This window comes from Colossoma macropomum, unplaced genomic scaffold, assembly GCF_904425465.1.
Source record: "Colossoma macropomum unplaced genomic scaffold, Colossoma_macropomum, whole genome shotgun sequence".
Taxonomy (NCBI): Eukaryota; Metazoa; Chordata; class Actinopteri; order Characiformes; family Serrasalmidae; genus Colossoma; species Colossoma macropomum.
In genome coordinates, this window is record NW_023494791.1 from 18,320,243 (window position 1) to 18,340,748 (window position 20,506).

The 20,506-nt window shown below is 38.1% G+C and overlaps 2 protein-coding genes across 2 annotated transcripts; one reads left to right on the forward strand and one right to left on the reverse strand.

The window, feature by feature from the left end:
* Positions 1 to 141: 141 nt before the first annotated feature.
* On the reverse strand, positions 142 to 3,047 carry lrit1a (leucine-rich repeat, immunoglobulin-like and transmembrane domains 1a). The gene is made up of 4 exons (XM_036573445.1): positions 2,926 to 3,047; positions 2,125 to 2,585; positions 1,364 to 1,669; positions 142 to 1,181 (listed from the first exon to the last, which is right to left on the reverse strand). Exons 1-4 carry the CDS (start codon positions 3,045 to 3,047, stop codon positions 142 to 144), a joined length of 1,929 nt encoding a protein of 642 aa, XP_036429338.1.
* A 4,897-nt stretch (positions 3,048 to 7,944) lies between these two features.
* rgra (retinal G protein coupled receptor a) lies at positions 7,945 to 17,748 on the forward strand. Its single transcript, XM_036574228.1, has 7 exons — positions 7,945 to 8,447; positions 8,703 to 8,859; positions 9,238 to 9,359; positions 10,005 to 10,158; positions 11,821 to 11,938; positions 13,401 to 13,514; positions 14,923 to 17,748. The coding sequence occupies exons 1-7, from the start codon at positions 8,369 to 8,371 to the stop codon at positions 15,064 to 15,066; spliced, it is 888 nt and encodes a 295-aa protein (XP_036430121.1). The 5' UTR covers positions 7,945 to 8,368; the 3' UTR covers positions 15,067 to 17,748.
* The last annotated feature ends 2,758 nt before the right edge of the window (positions 17,749 to 20,506 follow it).

The window sequence follows — 20,506 nt, forward strand, 5'->3', positions numbered from 1 at the left end:
TAGTTACTAGTATGAAGTATCCACAGATTTCTTTTAGGAATGCTCAGTCAGGTACTGCTGGTACAGATTGTGTGCACTCAGATACTGGGGCTGAGCCTGGATACTTAGGCTGTGTGGTGGAGCGGTGGCTGAGGGAAATTGTCAGCAGAAGTATTCGTTTGGCTGTCCCTCAATCTTAGCGGTGGACTCAGAGTCCAGGCTGGATCTGGCCGACAGCAGTCTGTTGGACTCCTCTGGGTTCATTCTGTTCAGGTATTCCCCCTCCAGGCCTTTAGCCTTAGTGCTGGGGGACAGAGTCTCAAACGTCACATATGAATCCTGAATGTCTTTGGACTTTTTGCCCAGAAATTTCTGAATTTTCCTCTTAAGCGCCCCACAGCAGACGATCACAGTCAGAGGCACGGCTATCACACAGGCAACCGTGATTACAACTACATTAATGAGCTTTTGGGTCCCATTAGCGCTCGCCGCCGCATCTGTTGAGAAGATTACACACTGCTCCTTTTTGGGGATCAGGCCTTTTACGCACACACAGGCAATGTATTTTGTTTTTGGAACCAAGCCCTCGATGATGATCCGGTTGTTGCCTGGACTGACATTTATTCGGCGCATGTCCCTCTCGCCAAACACAGCATAGAGCACACTGAAGGCGGTGGTGTTCTTAGCCTTTGGTGCTCTCCAGTTCAGACAGACTGTATAGTCTGTATCTCCAATTACCTTGACTGAGCGGACCACTCTGTCAGGGTCTTGTTGCAGAGAGGATGTGTTGGCTGCGAGGTTGCTCAGATTGGTCTCTAGAAGTCCATCAGGACTGGTTGGTTGAGCGTTTGTCCCACTGTCTGCAACACTATCACTCTCCATGCCTGGATAAGGGCCGGTGTAAACCACAGGGGCTACAAGTGCAGATGCAGGAGAGGGTCTTGGAGAAACATACCTGGCAATAAGTTTTTCTTGATAGGCTGCCTTCACAACAGGGTTCGGCTTCTTTGCTTTCACTTTCTTCAAATTCCCTGTTTGATTTTCTACCTTTGGAGAGTCACTTATGATCAGAGAAATAACTGCCTCTGCGCTTCCAGCATAGTTTGTTGCCTTGCAGATATATTTCCCAGAGTCACGGAAGGAGACTGCAGGCACACTTAGGATAGACCAAACAATTCCCTCTTTAGAGTTTTCTTGCTGAACTGCAAAATAACAGAAAGAAAAGAACACAAATGCTAGCCAATTTTAATGAAATGCAAGCAAATAGTATTGTGTAATCACATTCATTAAAACAGTTTGCTTCCATGCAAGCTCTTTGTGTAATTATGTTGTATTAGTGCTGCTGGCTAATGCTTCTTAACCACCCGCCACTGTGCTGACTCACCTGTCCCATTCAGTGGCTTCCCATCTGCCCTCCTCCAGGCCAGCTCAGGGATGGGAACCCCGATGGTGCCACAACGCAGCAGCACATTGTTGCCCACTGCACTCCTGACCCGGGCTACGGCAGTATGAACCCTGGGGCTCTGGCATCGTCTCAGCTCCGCATCGCTAAACAGAACCCCCGACAGACTCTCAGGATCAGCACACCTCAGCCTGGTGTCAATGAAGGCCACAGAGAGTGAGGGAGACTTTTGGAACTGCACCAGGTCATACAGCCGGCAGTCACACAGCCAAGGATTGTCATGGAGCCCTGTAGTGAAATAGAATTTTTTATTTTTTTTTTTTTAAGTACGTGCCAAGGCTGCAATGCTCTGAATTGACTTGATTCAAAGGTGTACATCATATCCAAACCTCATATCTCCAAAAACTTTACAGGAGATGGAAAAACATTCTTAACTTTCAGTGTAAGTTTAATACAAGTTAATGTAACAAATTTGTCTATTTTCTATTTCTATATATACATACAAAATTCAGTAAAAATACACAAAAAAGAAACAGTTTCCTACAGTAACAATATATTACATCAACACAATTTTTGCACTTACTTTAGGCAGTAATAATTGTCTTGTATATTTAGTGTAATAAATTTTACATTACATGTGGCAATTATGTACAGATATGAATCACAATGTATCTTAATCAATCATTTAATCATTGTTATGTTTGTAAATGATGCCCAACTTCATTAGAAACCCTCTCACTCACCAAGAATCATTTTTGAACTCTCTGCTCCCTGCACAGGTTTGATTGTCAACCAAGTAGAAAGGACTTCAGATGGCACCGTCAGCAGGCTGTTGCTGGAGAGGTCCAGGTATGTTAAGTTCTTGATGTACAGTGCGGCCTCGGGCGGGACAGAGGAGAGCTGGTTGTTGTGCAGATCGAGGAGTCTTAGGCTCGGCATGTCCATTAACGATTCCCACGGAAACGAAGTGAGGGAATTGCCATCGAGCCTCAGCTCCTCCAGACTGTACAGACCACGGAAACTGTCTGTGTTCAGGAAGGACAGCACGTTGAAGGACATCCACAGAAATTCCAGGTTGGAGAGGTAGTTAAAAGCTTCACTAGGGATCCTCTTGATGGCCGTTTTTTCTATTCTAAGTTTGGAGGTGTCGGCTGGGAAGCTGGCAGGCACCAGGGAAATCTCAGGGTCATTACAAATCACGCTCCTGGACAAATACAACAGAGGGAAGGGATCATTCATGTTTGAGTTTAGAAACAAGACATGAATAGAAAATTTAATCTATATTGTTTACAGCCTCTTATACATCACTGGAGAGGCTCAAAAAAGTGTGATGAAGAGGAAGAAGAAAAAGAAGAAATGATGAAGAGGTCCCTCACGATGTTTTAAAAAAGAAATGTTGTATTCCAAAATATTCACAGGTTTCATGCAGATTTAATGCAAATAAAATGCACCAGAAGCATATTTTGTGTTGTTAGAAAAAGTGTAATCAAGTTCATCACTTTTTTACTGTGGATGCAGACAAATGGAAGAGCAGTTAAACTCACCTGGCTCTGGATCCATCACTCAGGCTGTGATAGAAGCAGCTACACTGAGAAGGACAAGAGCTCCACACCAGTGGAAATTCCCCAGATACCAGCAAAAGCCCCAGAAGAAGTGCGAGCTTCATGGTTTTACCTTCTGCTTTTCAGCAGCTACCCCTCAGGAACTGACTCAGAAATCTCAGCTTCCTTTAGCTTTTATCGAGATATGTGCAGCATGTCGTCGTCCCTCTGCCTCAGCGTCCCATAGTGATCTGACTGCCGCCAGTCCCCAGATAAAAAGGACAGAGGGGGATTAGTGAAAGGACGCGCGTTATTTTCATTTAGATGCGTATTGCATCTTAGAAGCGGATAGGCTACACAGAGACGTGGCTGTTTATTATAGGCCTAAAATACTTTCGAACTGCTCATAATGCATGCATGATTTTTTTTCCTCTCGCTCTTAATCCACCCCTTTTCATAACACACACACACACAGACTTTTTCAGTGCTATCGTGACAGATAAGCTCATAATTTCGCTACATATTTCAGGACGTGGCTCAAACAGCACTTGTAAACAGAGCCAGTGGACAAAAGTTCACATGTGTTCACTGCTAGGAGGTTTATATGTGGTACTGCCAATGCAGTTTAAATTTCACTGAAACTGTAGCTGGGTAACATTGCATTGATTAAAACGTGTGGAGTTTAGATTCAGACTGAAAACTGTCAATTTAACACTGTCCAAAGAATACTGTAATTAGATTTCTACATAAATACAAAGAATATTTTTAAATGTATCACAGTCAGAAGTAGGTAGAGCAAGATAAACCCATACTCAAGTCAAATTATTGTGGTGAAATAATGACTCAAGTAAAAATATCTTTTCGAAAAACAAAAGTACAAAATAGGAAAAAAAAATTCTTAATGTATCCAGCATCTATCAGCATAGAGACTGAAGTTTGTTAGGCACCATTATTCTCTGTTTGGATCCTTTTGGCTAGATAAAATGATAAACCTTAAGATGAGATTTGAGACTACTCACAGAGCTCTACAGACGTTGTCACCAGTGTAACACAATGGATTTAAACACAAACAAGTAATAAATGGAAATGAGTAAAATGTTCACTTCTATACATGAAGAGATGTAAGTATATTACTTAATAACTGAACACTCAGAAAAGTCCATCAACTGGGTAAATAGAAGAGACTGAAGAGGATTGTAATGCTTTTTATATCAGTTGCCAGTTGTTTGTGCTGCTAACTTTCAAACTTTTTTATAAAAGATACTCGTATTTGTCTGTTACAAATAACAATAATGCAGAAATCTACTGTTTACTCACAAAACAAGCATAAGCACGTTTGTGTCAAATACAAAGCAATCTGTTTTTACCACCTGTCTCACTACGGGGGTAGGTTGTAACAGTAGGTGGAATAAGAAGTTAATTTGCAATGGGCATTTTTTCATATTTTTCCCAAATTCAGAACAGCGAACAAACAGGAAAGACATTGATAGTGAACCTATTAATCCACACCATAACATTGTAAACATGTAAGGCTGTCTTTCTTTGTGTTAGTGTAAGAAAGAAGGAAGCTGACAGTTCATTGACATTTGAAACTTCTTTTACATGAGTGAGTTCATGTAATAAATGTGAGTGGGTCTAGTGTTACCATACAAGAGCATTTGGTGACACTTTATTTTGAGTGGTCCTTTTAGATGAAACAAACACTCAACAGACTCTCAGTAACATGTCAAAAACATATGAGGGTTAGGATTAGGTTTTGAGTTCAGGTTAAGGTTAGTGTTAGGGTTAGGGCCAGGGTTGGGGTTAGGTCTTGGGTGAGGTTGGGTAAGGTTCTGTGTAATGGAAGTAACATATTAACACTACTTAATACATATACTTAATGTAAGTAATGGATCAACAGAATGTCTACAAGATATGTGTTACTGATAATCTGTTAAGAGTTTATTAATCTTTTACAAACTACCACTCCAAATAAAGTGTTACTAAACATTTAATTCCCATTCATTTTGAACTCCCCTGGTCAAATTGCACATAAGTGTGTTCTCTGTAGCGGATGTGTTAACTTATTTTTACTTAGAAAATCAACCAATCATGTCATTTGAGCTGGGCCGCCCAAACCGAGCTATAATCCAATTTCACTTTTTACTTCAAAACTGGATTTTGTTTCATAAACAAATTACTGTTTCACACAAAGTCTTCAGACTTCTCCTGTCAGCTCAGCAGGGTGTGAGCGTGGACAGTAGTGATATCACCCCTGTAGTTTATTTCTGAGATGGTCAGACTGGGGCAGTTACAACTTACCCCATGTTACAACCCCTCCGTTCTCCCCTATAACTCTGGTCACAGTGTTCAATGGAGCTGCTTCCCTGTATGAGAACAAGTGGGCAAATGCTTGCGTGCAACAACAAGTAAACATCAAGTAATTATTTTTTTTAAAAAAGGGATGTTAAACACTGGTGTTTATTTGATTTTGCCATCAAATTTCCCCAATTTGCTCTCAAATAGAGAAACATCTCAACTAAGTGCTAAGAATCTAAACATTTGGATTTACAGGCTTAAATTCAAACATTGCATTGTCAGGATCGGTAAACTCCAGTCCTCTTATCATACTTCTGAAATCCCTGTTGTTATGTGGTTTATAAATAATGCACAGTGGAGCTTGGCAGTAGTTTTGACTAGACTGAAACAAGTACCAAGATATAAAAATAGATTTAAGAACTTAAGCAAAGGTGCATAATTGGGGTTCACATATATGTTCATTGTGTCAGCTCAGCCCTAAAAATGGGGGAATACATTAACGACCACAGCGTTTTGATAAAGTTGTTGTTCTCTTTACATTAATAGAGTTGAAGATGATTGAAAGTTAGAAAATGATAGCTTTTCATTACAACAGCCCAGATGCTCTTGCTATTCCTTTGTAAATCAATAAGTAAGCTTTGTTATTTTTTGGCAGACAGTGAGAACAAAGTAAAGCATGCATCAATAATGTTTCTTGAGGTTAGTGAATTGGTTCTTATGTCCAGAAAGTTGTGTATTAATTAAAAGGTTAACATAGCTGATCTGCCACTTCTTTCTTCTATCTTAACAGGAAATCAAGAGACAGTAACATTACTCTGACGTTCTTTCTATTTTTGAAAGAGAAGGGCCTGACAGTGGCTTCAGGGCAAAGAAAACGTGTGTATGGTTTCATTCTAAAGTCTTAATCTGTAAAGAATGCCATAGATTGTGAAAATCTGCATGAAATTCTAGCTCAGTACTTTGTTTGCTGAAGCCTAAACCTTACATTTAAAATATGTGCCACTCAGTCTCCTCAACAAACCTAAAGCTGTTTAGCTCAGTTTATCTTGTGGAGTATTTCATCAACTATGCACATGAAGAACTGAAGTCATTTTGTGAAAAAATATCAATCAAATAAAAATAAAATTTGATTGCACTTAACTTTCAAAATATCAACTGGCACTAATGAATTCATTCAAATCCTATTGATATATGTTAAATCCTTATTGTACAAACCCTGCATCCTTTTAAAGGCATTAGCATGGTTCTCCTTTATGGCCTGTTTGTGCACAGAGGAGAGCTCAGAACAGGATACAAAATGTCTTCCAAAAAATAAGCCAAATTCTACACCAGCCTGGATCTCAAGATAAAATACATAAAAGTATTATGTATTATGTACTACAACTGTAGGGGAATGAAGGCATAGTACCACCAACATCTAAACAATATTGTACAAAACATCAATCATACATTTATGAATAACAGAAATAGCAAGAGAGAAAGTGAGAGAGAGTGAGAGAGAGAGAGAGAGAGAGAGAGAGAGAGAGAGAGGCCATTGTCCATCTTGTGTTTTTCCTGCCACTGACTAATCAAAAATGACCACATGAGAGAACTGTCCTCCATGATACCAGTAACAGATTTAACTGCTGCAGGCTTTTGATTCTGATAACAACTGATGATTTGTAATGGATGTAGAGCATAGTGTGAGAACAGAGCATGAATCAAAGAGCAAGAATTTATGGACCGCATTCCAACAATCCATTCTTACATTATTTCATGCTTTGGGCGGGTGTTCATAAGGCACATTCATAGTGTTCAAGGAATCTACTAATTACACAAATGGCAATATTTCTTTCCAGTAGGCCACTCAATTGCGTTCTCAGATAGGAAAAAAGTTTCAGTCATGTTGGTTTTAAGCATAAAGTTATAACAAATTTAGTCTTACCTGTAAATATGCACTGTTAGTAGTAGAATACTTGGCCAGAGAATCATGGTTCCTCTCACTGTTTCTTTCTCATGCTCTTGAAAAGTTTTTCTTCATCAGTATCTACCTGGTCTTGCTCATTAGGAGTCTGGACCAGGATTTCTGAAAAGCTGCTTTGTGGCAGTGTGTGTGTTGTAAGACGTTCTATGCAAATACAATTAAATTGAATTGACATACTATTCAAATGTTAGTATTTTGTCACTATATAAAGATAAAACAAGTATATCGAAAAGGATACCTTTACAGGAGATGGCAAAAACATTCTTTATATTTAAACTATTAAATTTCCACACAACGTAAAGGACAGCTGCAGTGCTCAAATGTATTTTCTACTGTTTTATTTTTTGGACAGTGACAAATTTTGACTCGGGTTCTATGCTAATTTACAAGTCTGCAAATTAGCAGCGTCACATGATTTTGCCTTTTCTTCAGCAGTGAAATGATAGTTAAAATGGATCACAGTCTCATAATATGGCTTGGTTCTAAAGGAAAGGAAATTATGTTTTTTAACTGTGGCACCTTTACTGTGAAGATCATACATGTCTGAGCTGATTTCAGGAGAAACCTCGAATGACCTACAAAAATCTGTTTAGTTTGCGTACCAGTCACCATGTGTGTGTGTTTTTTTCTAGGGCACAGTGTGCACAAGGTCCACCAACCTGCAGTTTATCATTAACCCTTTAGCTGCTCTTACACACTACCCCGATCTGTGCTGTGTGATAAGCTATCAGTGACTTATTGCAGAGCTTGTATGGACGCATGGAAGACATGGCACTGTGTGCGAAAAACAAGAGCTCCCACCCCACCTGTTGTGTATAGGCCTATCAGGCGAAAAAGAAACAGAAAAAAAAGAATGTGATTTGTTGTAGGCTGGGCTGCTTTTCATCCCCAACAAAACCACGGACGACACAAAGGCTTGTTGTGTAACTGAATGAGCGCTTTACGCTCGCATTGTGCAAATACGTATTAGCGGGGCAATGGCTGATGCTGTTAGGTTCATTAAGAAATTCCTCTGCGGATTGAGGCAGGGAGAGGGCTTTACATAATGACGTCCATGCTTTTTTCTCGTGAAATGGCCCTTTAAAAGTAGGCTTCTTTTGGTCACCCCTGAGGCACAGGCTATCGAGCGACCGGACGGTGAAACCTGAGGTGTGATCACCCAGTTTTAGGTCAGATATTTTCAAAATGGTGACTTCTTATCCGCTGCCAGAGGGATTCTCTGAGCTCGATGTGTTTTCACTGGGATCTTGTCTACTCGTGGAGGGTAAGAAAACATTGCTTATGGTGCCCGTCCAGTGCAGCCTCACTGCAGAGGGTCTTCGTGGGCGAAAGTGCGTCTGAACCGGGTCTGATGGGCTTAGTGCTCGCTTCGGCTAAAATATAAAGCGCTCATTTAATTTATTATGTGCTCGTGACCTTAAAACTGAAATGTTGTGTAACTGTTCCGCTGTGCGCTCTTCAGAAAGCGCTCGGAGTGCGCGCTTAATATTCCTCTTTCTCTGATGTCTTCCTTCCTAAGGTCTCCTCGGATTCATCCTGAATGCTGTCACAGTTGTTGCTTTCCTTAAAATACGGGACTTACGGACTCCGAGTAATTTCCTTGTGTTCGCTTTGGCTTTGGCAGACATGGGGATTTGTGTAAATGCCACTATTGCCGCATTCTCCAGCTTTCTGAGGTGAGCTCTTCTGATCTGGAGACCTTCGCGTCTCCCATAGGATGTTAGAAATGCAGAGACGAAGCATTAAAAACCAATTCCAAAATGGATGACCTGCTTGGTGCCTTTCACGCGTTGTATCTAGTGATTGAATCAGCGTGGTCAGATGTGCTTTGAAAGGACGGGGTTTATTCCCAGGCGCCTATGTGATTAGTTGTGATTAGAAGCAGATGCTGTGGATGGGAAGGCTGGGAGATATTGCTTTCAGAAGCTCTGTTTACATGCAGTGTCACAATACAATGTTGTCTGTTTAGGCTTACGCATAGCCTGCATGTGTTGTAGTGTTACAGTGAATACTAGTCTGTCTAACTTTTCATCATTATTTGTGGAAACTTGTAGATACTGGCCCTATGGATCAGAAGGGTGCCAAACCCACGGCTTTCATGGATTCCTAACTGCCCTTTCCAGCATCCACTTCATTGCAGCTATTGCTTGGGACAGATACCACCAATACTGCACCAGTAAGGAGCAAGAAAAAATAAATTTGGTTCACTCTCTTGCACATTAATGGATTTAAGGCTATTATGTGGCAGGCTTTTCTCCAGCTTGGCAAACACAGAGTTAAAAACTCCATCTGCCACAGCCCCTATTCAATGGCCTTTTGCTTGACATGGCCACAAAGGCTTATCCTCAGGCCCATTCATCCAAGCTTTCACAAAAGGCTCTGGGAATTGCTGCTATTTCGAATTTGTTGGCTAGTACAGAGTTATAAGTCCTAATTAGGACTATTCAAAAAATAATCATGGTTGACCAATGAATAGCCCTGAGTTTACCAACAGACAGGATTCAAAATGCACATTATTGTCTGTTAGTGTTCAGTGTTGCAGCACTGTTTGAAATGATCTGATCTGCAATCAGACAAACATATTAAAGTAATTTGCATGTGCCAAGATTTGTGCATAATAAACATCTGAAATAAGTTACAGTTTCAGTCATTTAAATTGCATGATGGCGACATACACCGTCCACTGACAGTGAACTTTACGTTTTGGTGGAAATTTTTAATAATGTCTGACGTGTAATGAAAGTTAAAAGTGAATATAATGAAAGAAGTGAATGATGCATAAATGGGGAGAGTGTGTAACCCTGTTGTTTTCATTATTAAGGAACAAAGCTGCAGTGGAGCCGTGTCATCTCCCTGGCTGTCTTCATCTGGCTCTTTACTGCTTTCTGGGCAGCCATGCCTTTGATTGGCTGGGGAGAGTATGATTATGAGCCGCTGAGAACCTGCTGTACTCTAGACATAAGCAAAGGAGACAGGTATGAAACAAATAAATATAAATAAAACCCTGCACTAAAACATAAGTTTATGACCCCATGTTTTGAAACCATTGTTGACTATGTAATCCACAATAAGACAAAAGACATATAATTACATATAACATATAATTACTGTGTTGTATATATTTCTTTTTAAGCTCCCACTTTGTACACTCTTAAAAAGAGCTTCTTAAAGTAAAGACAATAGTTCTATATACAACCATGAACACACCAAGAACCATTTCCATGCTTAAATGGTTCTTTGCATGGTGAAACTGTTCTTCAGATTGATGGCGAATGTGTTGTACAGCACCAATCATTTTTAAAAAGGTTCTACGTAGAAGCATATACAACACATTCTCCATCAATCTGAAAAGCAATTTCACCATGCAAAGAACCCTTGTAGAACCATCTTTTTTTAAAGAGTCTAGGTTTACAGTTACGGACTGTAGCCTTCCTGCATTTATGTATGGAAAGAGACTACCATAGCACCACTGCTGTTGTGATATTATTTGGGTGGTGGACCATTCATAGGATAGCAGTGCCACTGAAATGGCATGTTAGTATGTGTGGCTTTGGTCAGAGTGTATCAGGCCCAGTGGCATAGCTGGAGTGTTTAAACCAGTGTCTCAGCTGGTTTGACATGCTAGCAAAATATCCAGCCACCAGTAGTCCTATGATTGAAAGTGACCACATATGAGTATTATAAACCCAAATGTGCATGGAAAAGGGTGAGTTATTGTGCCTGACTGTATGTCTAATAAAGTGCCCAGCAAATGAACACAGTTTTTAAAAAACCCAGCCATGCTGCAGTACCTGATACAAGAACAGCAGTGCAACACACAATAACATGCCAATAACATGCCAGCACCACTGCAGTGCTGAGAATGGTCCACCACCCACGTACAGTCTATTTAGTAGTGGTCTTATGGTGGTTCTAATGATGGAGGGTGGTGGATGATTGATAAATCTGCAGTAACAGAAAGGCTCCCGTTAGTAGTTTTAAACTTACATATGGGTATATCCGATAATAACGGTAATGAACACTGGTAGAAGGTAGGTAGACTTAATTGGGCCTGGGAATGCTTGCAATACAATATAAAAACAGCTATCACATTGACCTACAAGCAGGTATATTGTAGAGTGATGATGATGCTGATGATTATCTTTGAGATGTTGAACTGTGGAGCTAAATAATGAATGCAATTACCAGCCACAGCAGCAACAACAACAATGATAATAGTAATCATCATATTAGATTGAATCTATATCTGTCTAGTTGTATTCCTAAGCTTTTTTGTTTATTACAAGTTTCTTTTGTTTTGAGATCATACAATATACAGCAGTATACCAGCTACATGAGATACAGTGTAAATATTAGTACTATGAGCATTTTAATTCTCACAGTGTTGCCTGTCATCTTGAAGTGTGTCAAGGGGAGTTCCTTTTGTGTTTATGATCCTCTATAGTAAAAGGACTGACTTGTATTTGAAGCATTCTCTCTCATCCACAAATTCTTATTCAATGATAATATCAATACCCACTCTGGAAATGAAGAGCCAGATAGACACAATGTGACTCACATTTGCACTGCGATATCAGAAGCTTATAATGAAACATGGCGTCAGTTTACCCCTCGTACATTTGTGTCCTTTCACTTAGGAATTACGTCTCTTATGTGTTTCCAATGGCCATCTGTAATATGGGAATTCAAGTGTTTATTGTGATGTCCTGCTACAAATCCATTGACAAGAAATTTAAGAAGACAGGCCAAGAAAGGGTAAGGAGTGCAGTTTTTATTTACAGGTTGAATATTTGACATTGAGACTGGCATCAAGAGGGCCTAGTTAGTATAAGTTTCCCCTCGTGTGTTGCATAAACCCATTATTTATGGTGCTCGAGCTGAGAGCCCTTGTGCCCAGGAGCACAAAGGCATCTCCACATTGTAAACAGTGAACTCTTCACTGGAGCAGAGCTATTATGTAACTCTAAAACAGAATCACACACAAGGAAGAAGCCCTACCAAGTTATGGCTCAGTAAACAACCACAAGGCTCCCTGGTGGTAAATATTGTTAATATTGTAAAAATGGGCCTGAAAAAAAAAGCCTTGAGAGTTTTGTTTTGATGCAATTAACTGGTAACTGATGAGCAAATGTAGCTATGCTGTATACTGCTGAAACATGTTTATGCTGTTTTGCAGATGTGGTAGTTCTCACTCCTGTGATATAAAAAAGAGGACTGGCTGATATGTCATTTAGTTTGGACAAAAGCCTTTCATGGCCTTGTGCACACAGAAAGAAATAAGATCACATCGCACTGCTGAAATATGAAGGTGAATCTCATCTCTGTGTGCCACAGAGACTGATGTGATTTGACCTAAATGCTATACATCAATATATACCAAATTTGATAATTACACATTATATGAGCAATGTAGTCTTTATGAGAACACAGAGGCTTCAACACAAGAACAAAAGACTTTACAATATTTATGTTATTTTAAAAGTTTTGCTTTTGACAATCATCCCGCAAATCACCACAAAAAAACACAACTGATTATCAGCTCATACAGCTGTAAAATGCATATAAGTCATCAATCAACTTGCCAGTCATCATAACAGGTGCATTAATATTACAAATGAGTTTTTGCTAAATTCCAGATTATAATAAATAATATAAAATAATACATGATAATGACATCACTGCTCTAATAAGCAATGTATTCACTGGTGACTTACATGGGTGTTGTGCTAAACGTTCTTACATATCTCAGACAGTTAGCGCCCCTCCCAGTACATATATCTATATCTATAATGAAATTAGAGAACTGCTGCAACACCTTACTGCTCATATATTTGATGTAAATAAAATGTGCACAAATAAACAGTAAATAAACAGTATGCAGGTAATAGCATTACACTACATATATATGCATTATCCATGCGGGTCGAGTTGCTGGACAGATTAGGCTGAATGTTATGCTAAACAGGATTTTCAACAGAAAGCTACTATTCAAAGTCTAATTTATTCCATGGCTAGTCTTAATCTGTCTGGAAAGCTACTCCCAAGAATCCTCTTTGTGTTTTATCATGTCCTTTATTGTATGTTTTAGATAATATAATGGAAGTATGTGTATCTAATATCATGTCTGCATCTGACTTATATCCCCAGCATGTGACTAGGATATCACATGCAGGAAACCCCCATGACTAAACTGACTTTGCCTGCTCCCTGTGTGCAGTTCAACTGCAGCACTCCCCTGAAGACCCTGCTGTTCTGCTGGGGCCCTTATGGAATCCTAGCCTTCTACGCTGCTGTGCAGGATGCCAACCTTCTGTCTCCTAAATTGAAAATGGTAACAACATAATCAAGCTTCATCTAGTCCAGGATGTGTCATTTGTACTTTCTCTGCAGCCCTAGAGGGCTTCAAATTCCATACTTTTAAGGTACCAACCAAATTACTTTAGTACTACAGAAAACTGGAAAAAATTCTGTGTCATTCAATACCAAATTTTAGTACCTAAATAGTCAGTCTAATCAGCATCAGTGACTCAATAAGCATGCTTTTTCCAAAATCTAAACTGGTAATTTGGCTAATATGCATGTTACTAACAATCTATTACAATCTACTAAATACATAAAAGCATAAATACTGAAAAATAAATAAAAAACATAAACAAATAAATAAATAAATAAAAGTATACTATGCTCCTTTTAGTATACTATTGAGTATTTAGTATTATTCTTTATAACTTTTTCTTGTATTTTTTTTACTATATACATAGTGCTGTGAAAGAGTACTTGCCCCCTTCCCAGTTACTTCAGTTTTTTCATCTTTGTCACACTTGAATGTTTTAGATAATCAAACTACTTTTAATATTAGACAAAGGTAACCCAAGTAAACATAAAATGTTGTTTGTAAATGATGACTTCATTTATTGAAGGAAAAATGCTGTTCAGCCCTACCTGGCCCTATGTGAAAAAGTAATTGCCCACTTAGCTACTAAATCAGTTAGTTAACCAAATTCAACTGACTATTGGATTCAGTGTCACTGGCCACACCCAGGCATGATTACTGCCAGACCTATTGAATCTAAACATCACTTCAATAGAACCTGTATGGCGATGTGCAGCAGGCTAGAAGAAAATGAGCACATGATGCCATGTTCCAAAGAGAAAACTTGGAACAGTGGTGAAGCTTCCCAGGAGTGGCTGGGAAGAGAAAGCATCAATCAAGAGTGCATTGATGATTCATCCAGGAGGTCACAAAAGAACCCAGACAATTTGGCTCTTGTCAAAGTCATTCAGGTCTCCATGCCTGCCAATTTCTCCCACATCCAACAAATAAACTATGAGAACCTACTGTTCACTTACCATCTAATATATCCCAGAACATTCCTTAACGTGCGCCGCTGTTACAATATAGTTAACGTTATTTATTGTCAGAGTCTTAATAATGTATTGGCTCATTTGTGTGTATAGAAATATTATTATTATTATTGTTATTATTATCATCTAAAAGAAGGCATTGTAAAAGAATATGGTTTGGGAATTGGTATCAAATATCAAATAATAATATAATTGAATAGTAGTGACATCATGTATAGTGTATTTATGTAGTTCAGATCATTCTGTTATTTTTGCAGAAAAAATCATTAGAAAAGAACATAGCTACTATAGCAACTATGCAAACTGTGTATTTACACAGAAAATGTAATGTAATTATACATTTCTGTTTTTCTGTTACATTGCTGTTTTTCAAGATTGCTCCAATCGTGGCTAAAACCTCTCCCATCTTCAATGCCTTTGTTTACGCTCTTGGAAATGAAAACTACAGAGGAGGAATCTGGCAGCTGCTCACTGGACAGAAAATTGATTCTCCTTCCATTGAGAACAAGTCCAAATAAACCAAGCATGCAGTAATTATGTATAATGTTCTGGTCATTTCTGACAGGTATGACACATGCTCAAGCTCATACCATCTTCTTCATATCATTGGCTCATTTCATTTCATAGGTTATTGTTTCTGTCCAGGATAGTTTGGTCTCTTGTTCTTAATGCAAGTCATTTCAGCCAGCATGAAGGAGTAATAGCTCAGTCGGAAATACATTTCCAACATGGTGCATGCAGTCCCACTTTTGACTGATTGTGTCATTTAAATCATTGTAAAGGGCCTCACTGCAGGAGCACTTTGTTCAGTCACATAATACGGGTTACGCCACTTCCATGTTGTGATTAAATAACAGCACATGAGTATTACGCACAAGGTATGAGTAGAAGCTATGCTGATATTTCATAAGTACTTACATCTGATATTTCATAACTATAGCAGTTGTGAAATAACAGAACTGCTGTTTCAATTTTGGCAGCATAATGCAGGGAGTATTAAGGTCACAATGCAAAATGATTTTTTTTCTGCCTTGATAAAGCACAATATATTTACATGTATAGTTTGGTTCATTTTTGGGCAATGTAATATTTTAACATTCGTGCTAGATCTAAAAAGCATTTATTTTCTACCAGAGACTATACAGTTATCCTCCAACATGTAAATCTCACTTGCCATGAGATGATGTCCATGCTAAGCCTGAGACAGAATTAGACAAGCAACATTTTATAATCCCAGAAACAACAGTGCTTTTCATGATAACACATTCCCCCAGTGCTCAAGACTAGCAGACAGGAGGAGATTACACACAAGACATACTGCAATTAGATATAATGCCTGCCCTGCACGTCTCTCTCCCTCCTGCACGTGCTCCCACTGTCCATCTCTTAAACCAGTCACATATGTAAAAAGGACATGGGAAAATACAGTGCTGTGCAAAAGTCTTACAGATGTAAGAAAATTATAAGTAGAGCAATTTATTTAAAAAAATAACATTAGAATAAATACTTAATATGAATAAACATACAAAGAACACACTCTAATCAGGTGTGTACTGCTAGAATTTAGCAAATCCATGCAATGGCTGGAGGTGTCAAGAACCAAACCTGTGTTTTTCTACCCGTATTCTTCTAACCAAACATTAATAACTTAAAACAAACAAACAAATCAATAAATCTTGTTTAATGTTACTGTATTTATCTATATTTATTCTAATGTTACATAGAGTTTTACAGGCAAAAACTAACTTACTGCCAGGAATTGGCTGCCTAAGACTCTTACACAGTACTGTACGTCTAAACAGACACAATATCTTCTGTGGCGAAGTTAGTAAAAATATTGTATATAATAAGGTATAATTAGAAGCATCTTGGCTTGAAACATACTATTATTTGCAAAAGTTTGAACACCCCTGGTAAAGTGACATGTTTTTGTTAAACAAGTTAACACATCCTCTACAGAGAACACACTTAAAATGGCATTTTGTGCTAATTTTAGTACCCAGTTTTTTGGTTTTAACATATTGGAAATAAATAAAATAGAAAATATTAAATGTGCCATAACTTTTGTCCAGGCCACATTTTATTTTTCCCGATATGTTAAGTTCAGCAAATAAACAGTAAGTGTGCATTAAAACTGTGTTCTATGTAGAGGATCTGTTATTTTCATGTCAACAAGAAAATCAACAAAACATGTCACTTGAACATGGGCATCCAAATTTGTACATATAACTGTACAGACTCACTATGGGTGTAATTCACCATAAGGAGTGAGATGAAACTAATTATTTGTGAGGTGATAAAAGGTAGAAACACAGCAGTAAATGCATACATTTTAGTGGTAAAATACACAAACACTAGCACACAACAAGTTTTGTTTACACAAACTATTAAAAGTTGAATGTAATTTTACACATATTTAGCATTCTGTTTATATATTAAGTAAATCTACTCTTAATCAACGTTTTCAAACCCTTACGCTCTACACTCACTTGCCTTTGCCTGTTAAAGGTGTTAAAAAGGCACATTTTTGATATAAAACATGAACATCAGATTAAAGTCATTAACAAAGCAACGAGATTAATACATTCCTGTATTTCAAAAGCACCACCTACAAATGCAGTCCCTCATTCCTAATGTGTAGCAATCTTGTGCTGGAAGGTTATTTGTAACCAGTTGTAGGAATTCAATCTCATGCTTCTCTGTGAGCTGTGAATACTGCATATATGGACTGACGTTACTGTGCTGTAGACTGCTTTCATTATTATTATCTTCTGAGTTGTCATTATCTGTATTATAAATACCAAACAGCACTGTGATTTAAGGGGTGGCTGAAGTGTATTGATAACGTATGTTATATATAGATTCATCTGTTTTCTGTGCACAAATGATGGCATTTATGTGATACTATCACAATTATACAAAGCAGCTCAACTTAAATTCAGCTGATGAAAGAAAAGCACAACTGAACAATGTGTGTGTGTGTGTGTGTGTGTGTGTGAGAGAGAGAGATTTAGTGTGACACCTGATGAATGTGCTTTGTGTAATGTGATGTTATGACTGTGTGCATCTCTTGTCAGTGTTTTCTATTGTACTTCCTCAAGTGCATTATGACTTTGATTTGAGTTTTTTTCTTTTCATATTGTGCCTCATAAGTAACGGTGGGTTTCTGTATCACTCCCAATAAAGACATTTCTCTGGGATATTTTGTTGTTCTTTATAAGGCCTAAGCGATTACAAAGGAGTCTTGCTGCATCCTGCATTCTCACGAAGATACTGGATCCCTACCACTCTGAACAATGAGCAAAATGTTTCACTGGATGTTATTTAACATTTTGCAACAGATCACTTTACCCGAACCATCTTGTTCCTCAAGAAGGGGTTACCAAGCCGATTAAATGAAGACCTTTCTCTTCAGACTTCAGTAAGATTACATAACTCTTCACACTAAGCCCATTTCTAGTCATCAGAGCACAATGCTTTTGTGGATGCTGTAGACGTACTATGAGGGTTAATAGATGTAACACAATAAATGTAATTGTCAAAATCTGAATGTGATGTAATGCTCAGCAGTCAAAATAGATTGCATAATGAAATGCTGTCTGCTCCTGTGACCGGAACTTAAACTGACTACCGTTCAGCTTCACAAAGCACACAAATTTGGTCTGTCATTTTGTTAAATACATTTCTCCAATTGTTAGAACACTGTCTAAAGTCTAAGTGTATCTAAAAAGTGGCTACACTGCACTAGTTTTTGCCCTGTAAACAGAGAAAGTATGAGCAGAAGTGGATGAAGGACCTGGACATTTCTTGTGCCCAGCACACCATGTAAGCTTCCAGATAAAATAAGCCTCTTTGATTATCTCTTCCTGTTAGTGGCTGAAGGCCAGGGTACATTTGCTTACGGCATTTAGTGTTAGAAAAACATTTAAAAGACATGAAATATTCACTCATACAAATTTCATATAAAAGAAAACCAATATAAATACCTTTAAACTGGTGCTGGAATCCTGACTATTGAAATATTATTAAAATGTCAGAAATACATTTTAAATAGGAATAGCTGCTGTCATAAAGGAGTTTTCATGTTCATTATTGCTAGTGGATCTGACAAGTTAACAATGTCATGGAAGGTAAACTGATTGACTGACAATAAATATGAATCAAGCAATGAATGCATGGACATACAGATAAATAGTTTTATTATGAAATTTTCACTATTCTTAATATACTTTTTTGTATATATACAAAATATAGCAATGTGACTATTTACTTTTAGGCCATATATAGACTTTTTCAACAGATGTTTGAGCTCTGTCTGGAAGCTGAATCAAGATGTATTATGTGCAGCCCAGTGGTCATCAGTGTTATTGCTGCATTCATTAATATTAGAAAGTGCATAATTCAACTTACCTGACAATTAATTTGAAAACTAATTTTAACGCTCAATATGAATTTTCAGACATCAGACGATGCTTGTCAGTGTTTTCAGCTTCATTTGGTAGCGTGGCCACAGTTTTGACCGTGAGTCATTTTGATGTCTTTTTTTCTGAGATGAGTTGAAGGCAGGGGAAAACATGCTTTTAAAATATGACAAATCTTCATCATCCCAGATGTCCACTTAAAATATGGTGATTTGTGTTTTTGAAAGAACATCATCAAGAGATTTTCTGGGGCAGTCAAGTCTCAAAACTCCCAGATTATAACATACTTAGATTCAAAATCTCTGGCATGAGATGACAAATTTGTCCTTTTCCTGATTTCCTGTTTTTTCCTCTTCTCCCTCTTTTTTTCATCAGCCCTGCAGCTCATACAGCAACACTCTGAAGTGGTACATCAGAGAAATTCAGGTATTTACTGTTCTCTCTGGATTATGGGGGTATAAACCAATGAACATTTTATATGGGCTGTTTAAAGACGATTATGCTGCAATATGGTATCTCAGTGTCATATGAGGTAAAGTTTAAAGGTGATAACTAATAACTTTACAAATTCCTCTCAAATATCATTAAATAAATTACCTTGCTTGAGCTGATTTTCCATATCTGGATGTGAAAATCAGGCATCCTTACAGAGTACCTTTATAGTGTAATTGCACGGTCTCACTTTCAGACCAAACATATGCTTTCATATGGACAATGAAGGGACAGATCAGAAGAAGAGGAAGACTGGAAAAAGAGTGAAATTACTTAATATGAATATCTCAGACTGAAATTTCTAACAAACTCTCCAAACTCCTGGACATTTGCCTGGACATAACACACAATATAGCACATCCTAAACAGACAGTGAATACTGGAGCTGCCGTGCTTGACTGAAGGCAGAAGAGTAATCAAACAGTGCGCTAAAACCCCATGATCAGCTGCCCTCCGGCCGCAGCTCAGAGTGAGAATTTAGCCGTGCATTCTGTTATGTGATTAAAGTTCTTCCCCTCTCATATTTACAGGACATTATGTAATCTCCACACACAGATTCATCAACAGTTTGGAAGGGAAAAAAGGTTAGTTTACGTCCATTTTAAGTTTGAACCCACAGAACGTCACTGAGTTTTTTTTTTAAAGGCTTAACTGCTCATACTCAAAAAAGAGCATATGAGCATATATACTTTAAAGCAACTTCTTCACCTGTTAAAAACGTTCACAGAATATGTGAATAATTAGTAGCAGGCCAAAGATACTTTAAAAAAAAAACATTTTATGTAAAAACAGTGTTTTTAAAGGATTATGGACAGTGTGTAATCTGGATTAATGATGTACTGTATACGTCATTGGCCTTCATAGAACTGCTTGTTTTGGCTCATTTGAACTATGCATACTAATCCATGACCCGAAATGTGTTTAATTTACACTCATCATGCAGCGGCTCTCAGCAACTACCAGACATTGCTTTAAGAATGTATTTAAAGAAAATAAACTTGTCTTTCAGCATCAGAGCTATAATGATTTCTCATTTTTAGCAAGT

Coding starts and splice junctions, on each gene's coding strand:
- lrit1a (XM_036573445.1), bottom strand. CDS start 3,047: ATGAAGCTCGCACTTCTTCTGGGGCTTTTGCTGGTATCTGGGGAATTT. Junction 2,586..2,925: donor AGTGATGGATCCAGAGCCAG/GTGAGTTTAACT, acceptor GTATTTGTCCAG/GAGCGTGATTTGTAATGACC. Junction 1,670..2,124: donor GAGTTCAAAAATGATTCTTG/GTGAGTGAGAGG, acceptor ATTTCACTACAG/GGCTCCATGACAATCCTTGG.
- rgra (XM_036574228.1), top strand. CDS start 8,369: ATGGTGACTTCTTATCCGCTGCCAGAGGGATTCTCTGAGCTCGATGTG. Junction 8,448..8,702: donor ATCTTGTCTACTCGTGGAGG/GTAAGAAAACAT, acceptor TTCCTTCCTAAG/GTCTCCTCGGATTCATCCTG. Junction 9,360..10,004: donor ATACCACCAATACTGCACCA/GTAAGGAGCAAG, acceptor TTCATTATTAAG/GAACAAAGCTGCAGTGGAGC.